Genomic DNA, 4454 nt, shown 5'->3' with positions numbered 1-4454 from the left:
ACCATCCCTGGGTTTTTAACTTCAATAATATTAATGAACATTCAGAATCTCCCACTCCCATTAAAATTCACACACCCCAATCCTCAATCAGCAGCAGAAAACCTGGATTGGTCAACAGAACACCAGTCATGTTTCCATTGTAACAGAATTTGGATCTGAAATTCAGCAACAAAAATTTGTATTTTGGATGCTTCTGAATTATCAGAAATTCCTATGAAGCAAACCGCACATAGGAAATATATTCTGACCGCTAACAGATTTTGCTGAACCAGGGTACAGACGACAAACATTACTTTGTTAGGGAGAGATTTTACAAAAACATTACACCATTAAATGTTGTAGTTTAAAAATGCAGCTGTGTTGTGGAGTTCTTTAAGTTTTAAAATTAAGCAGGACACAGGAAATGCAATTTCAAAGCATATTTATTAAACAGAATTACGGTCCAAATGCAATGGTCACCACTTTCTCAGCCTGCCAATGTTTACAATTTTAAAGTTGTCCTTTGAAGTGAACCTTGGCATCAGTCATACAGGGCAAATGTAACTGATGTCACAGAAAGTACTCTGAAGTAGATTGCACTCGCCAACCCTGATATCCTGGTACTAGGACATTTCCCATCCTGTCTTCCCACAGAGGGAGAAAGGGGGGGGGGGGGGGGGAGCCACATCACTTGCCCAGGTGGGCACAAAGTGAAAACAGGAATGTTCTACAGCCCTACAGGATTATCAATGGTATGGCAGCAGAGCATTGACCACAGGGGAAGGAATTACAATCTGCCCAAAATCTCTCCTGTGAAAGCCTTACATTGTCCAGTATGAGAACTAGTATAGGTCCACTGCTAATAGGAGTGACTGAAGACACATCAACTTTGGAAATCTAAATCTGAACTAAATTTCATGCATGTGGAAGGGGGTTATCAGTAGGTGGAGAAGGCTTGTCAAGAATTCTCATGTCACGGCAATGTAGTAATGGCTCTTTTCCCAATCCCATCTGGTAGACAAAGATGTAGACTTTTTGTTTTGGCTCCACAGTGAGTGTCATTGTCTCTGAAACTTCAGTGACCTCACTCCAATTCTCTTTCTCTGTGTTTGTACTAGAGCCGCCGTATTCAGTGCTAAGGGAAAACTGGGCCTTAGCGATTAAAGCACCCAATCCTCCTGTCTCAGCCGAGACAGTTGCTGTTACTTTCCAGTTGTGCTCCATACTGGATACCTTCTCCTTCTCATATCCAACCTTCTTGGAAACCTGATTCTTCCATTGAAGGGGGGTCTGGGAGTCATTGTCAATGGTCTTGATGCACACCCACTCACCATAGGATGGGCCCTTGGCAATAGCCAGGCCTCCAGGCAGAAAGCCGTAGATGCTGGGATGGAACGAGTAGGTATCAACTCCCTCGTTTTTGTTGAAGTTGGTACATCTTGTGTACTTAATCCCTCCCCATTGGTCCTCAGGATTCACAAAATAGTAGTAATTTCTCACACCAAAATAATAAAGGCCATTTCTGCATTCCGGGTGTAGCGTGAATTCTTCACCTGCTTCATATTTGTTCATGTTCCTTGTTCGGCGATAGACCCCTCGGTCCTGAAAAATGATATAGAAGTATCCAAAAGCCGAACAATAATGACTGCCCCCTTGACAGTTAGGGTGTAGGGAATAAACAACTGCACTGTCATCTGTGTTCATGTTTGTAACTCGTCGGTAGTGGTCTGACTTGATAATGTAGAAGTGGTCATCCTCATAGGCCACGTAATGATCTCCATTCCTGCAGGATGGGTGCAAGCTGAAGACATCCAGCCCTTCTCCATGATTAAAGTTTGATGATCTCATGTAACAATTAAGGTCTGGCCTGACAATATAGTAATACTGGTCCACGCCACAAAAATCTGCTTTGCTTTTGCGCTTTGGGACAATCATAGCTGAGATGCTGAAAGGAAGAGAAACAAATACAATTAAGATATGCACCCATTAACCAGTTAAGCCATTTTAGATTTTACAGATGCAGTACAAGTAAAAATTCTAGTTAAAAGTGGGGACTGGGCTGAGAAAAGGGAAAGTATATGCCCCCCCCCCCCAGGCCATTACAGTATGTTAGGCTGCTGCCATAAGTATATTACCCATTACATAGGTCTGAACAAGGAACATATAGCTATCACAGCACTGGGCAGCAGAAATCTTCCAGCACCAACTTCATTTGTAGTACTAAAGTGTCAGCTACGGAGTGCTAAGAGGGGGAAGGTAATGCCAACCTGAACGCCACCTGCCCCGCACATTTTCTGGTTATAGTATGGTCTTCAGGAGAGTCCATATTTTTTTCCCCAGATCTGTAGTGATCTTTTCCAGCACGTCCTCATTTACATTTCCATGAAAGGAATGTTAAATCCAGTTTGTGCATTGATGGAACATGCAATATGGGCAGGTACAGGAGTGTTTAATATGTGTACCCTTTAAAAAGTTTAAAGCCACAACTGTAAGAATAAAGTAATTTTGATCCCGTCTTCTCTTATCCTCCCCTTCTTAAGCAGCACCCAGTCTGATAGTACAGAGCTGGGAGGGGGCACTCTGCACATGCTCAGTTGTGTGTATTGCTAGAGTTTCTCTTGGAAGGGTGCATGAGATCAGCAGAGGGCCAATCAGCACTGTCCAGAGGGTCAGGGGTACGGCAGCCCCAGAACAGTCAGGAGAATGAAAATAAACTACCTGCTTTAACCAAAATACCGATACCTTGTTTCCCCAAAAATAAGACAGTAGTGCTTATTTTTGGGTAGGTCTTACCATGTAATATGCCATCTTCTGTCCCCCTCCCAGTCAGGAGTTCCCAGTGTGAACCGAATTAAAATGCTTGTAAAATCCTATAATATACTCCATTACAGCATAGCTCCCACCTGGCCATGATTTTGAGGGGCTCTCTCTGATTTGGAGAAAAGTCCCTCATTTCAGTCTGATCTATATAGTTGTATATAAAAGCACTTTTAAAAAAAAAGTGCTTTTGCAGTGCTAAACCTTTCATCCATTTTATAAGTTGCTGCATTTGTAAATTCCAAAAGCCAATATAAAAGGATTTATCCTTTAAGGTTTAACCAATCTTGTGTTTTTTTCTACATTTATTTAAGGGGGTGTGTCCTATGCCTGCATAGGTTTGCAGATAAGTGTCCCTCAAAAGGTTGAGTTGTACGTTACAATAATGTATTATAGAAGCACATACACTACAGTAAGAGAGCGGATTATAGGATTTTACAACCATTTTAAACTAGGGATCATTCTCAGGAACACACAGTAAAAGTCACAAGACCGCTATATACATACACTGTTAATGAGAAAATGAATTTAGCCATTGAGATTTACTAAAGAATTGCATTTCCATGTACTGTGGGAGATCAGATATAGTGAATGCAGGGTCCTGGGTTTAAGAATACATTAAGACTCACACACTCACTAAAAGGGTTAAAAATCTCACCATAACTGACCTCTCAAAATGCATGTTGCTTGGCTGTCATACTGATTAAATCCCTTCTGTACTCTGAGGGCCTCATCTAGAACACGTATACAAATCAGAAGATCTGACTTATTGACTTTCCTGATCTGCAGGCTGTTCTCAGTCAGCGGTATTAGGAGAAACTCATCATTGACAACCTACATTTTACCCAGGATAGGTATCCTTTGTTCTTGCTTAATTATGTAATCAGAAGTCACTTTGCTCAAGTCAGACCAGTACATGCTGATTGGTTGCTACAGGCATTAGGTGGGGGGGGGGGGGGGGGATTGTAGCAATACTCTGCTCTCCCAACTCTCCAATGGGCTCATCCTAGCCTACCACAATATGTGCCCCATCAATACTGTATGCTGGGTGGCCTCAAAAGTCAATCATAGCCATGTGTGGTCAGTGAAGGGTGGGCCCAAGAATGGACATCCTAGTGAAAAGTAGCAATGTGTAGGTTAGGTTGTCCCAAGATCTCTGGAAAGTAATATAGTTTCAGACACTTGAAATGTTGGACGACAAGCAAATGGAGGAGAAAAATAAAAATATGTCCCAACCCCTAATATACAAGGGTGCACATCCATATAAAATAAATCATTCATACCCAACACCTATAGTTTACATTCTTCAGTATAAGAAATTACACTAGAAAAGGCCAATTCTATATACTTACAATGCAAAGCCTGTGTGCAGAGCTGAAAAAGATCCGTGGTGCTCAGTACATGTGAGCCCAACAATCTGAGCTCCTTCTTATATATGTAGATCACCCAACACACTGATCTCTGATTGGCTGGGTTCACCTTCATTATACTCACCTGATACAATCTCAGGGGGACTTTTGGTAAGAAAATTAGCTACACATTTGCAATTCGGACTGCTTCTTATTTAGCAAAGTATATGTGAGATTTTATTTTGTGTGTTTCCAACCCCTGGAATCCTGGGCAGCCAAAGTACAACTAAAATATTTTTTTTCATTTTT

The 4454-nt window shown here is 41.6% G+C and overlaps 1 protein-coding gene across 1 annotated transcript; it reads right to left on the bottom strand.

Moving 5' to 3' along the window:
• Positions 1–264: 264 nt before the first annotated feature.
• On the bottom strand, positions 265–4198 carry LOC143925409 (uncharacterized). Its single transcript, XM_077449961.1, has 2 exons — positions 4149–4198; positions 265–1924 (listed from the first exon to the last, which is right to left on the bottom strand). Exon 2 carries the CDS (start codon positions 1912–1914, stop codon positions 895–897), a length of 1020 nt encoding a protein of 339 aa, XP_077306087.1. The 5' UTR covers positions 1915–1924; positions 4149–4198; the 3' UTR covers positions 265–894.
• Between the last annotated feature and the right edge of the window lie 256 nt (positions 4199–4454).

This window comes from Lithobates pipiens, unplaced genomic scaffold (genome assembly GCF_037356315.1).
Source record: "Lithobates pipiens isolate NorthernLeopardFrog02 unplaced genomic scaffold, aLitPip1_a1.2 Scaffold_22, whole genome shotgun sequence".
Lineage (NCBI taxonomy): Eukaryota > Metazoa > Chordata > Amphibia > Anura > Ranidae > Lithobates > Lithobates pipiens.
Note: the sequence above shows the minus strand (reverse complement) of the source record. Positions and strands in the feature narration are given on the sequence as shown.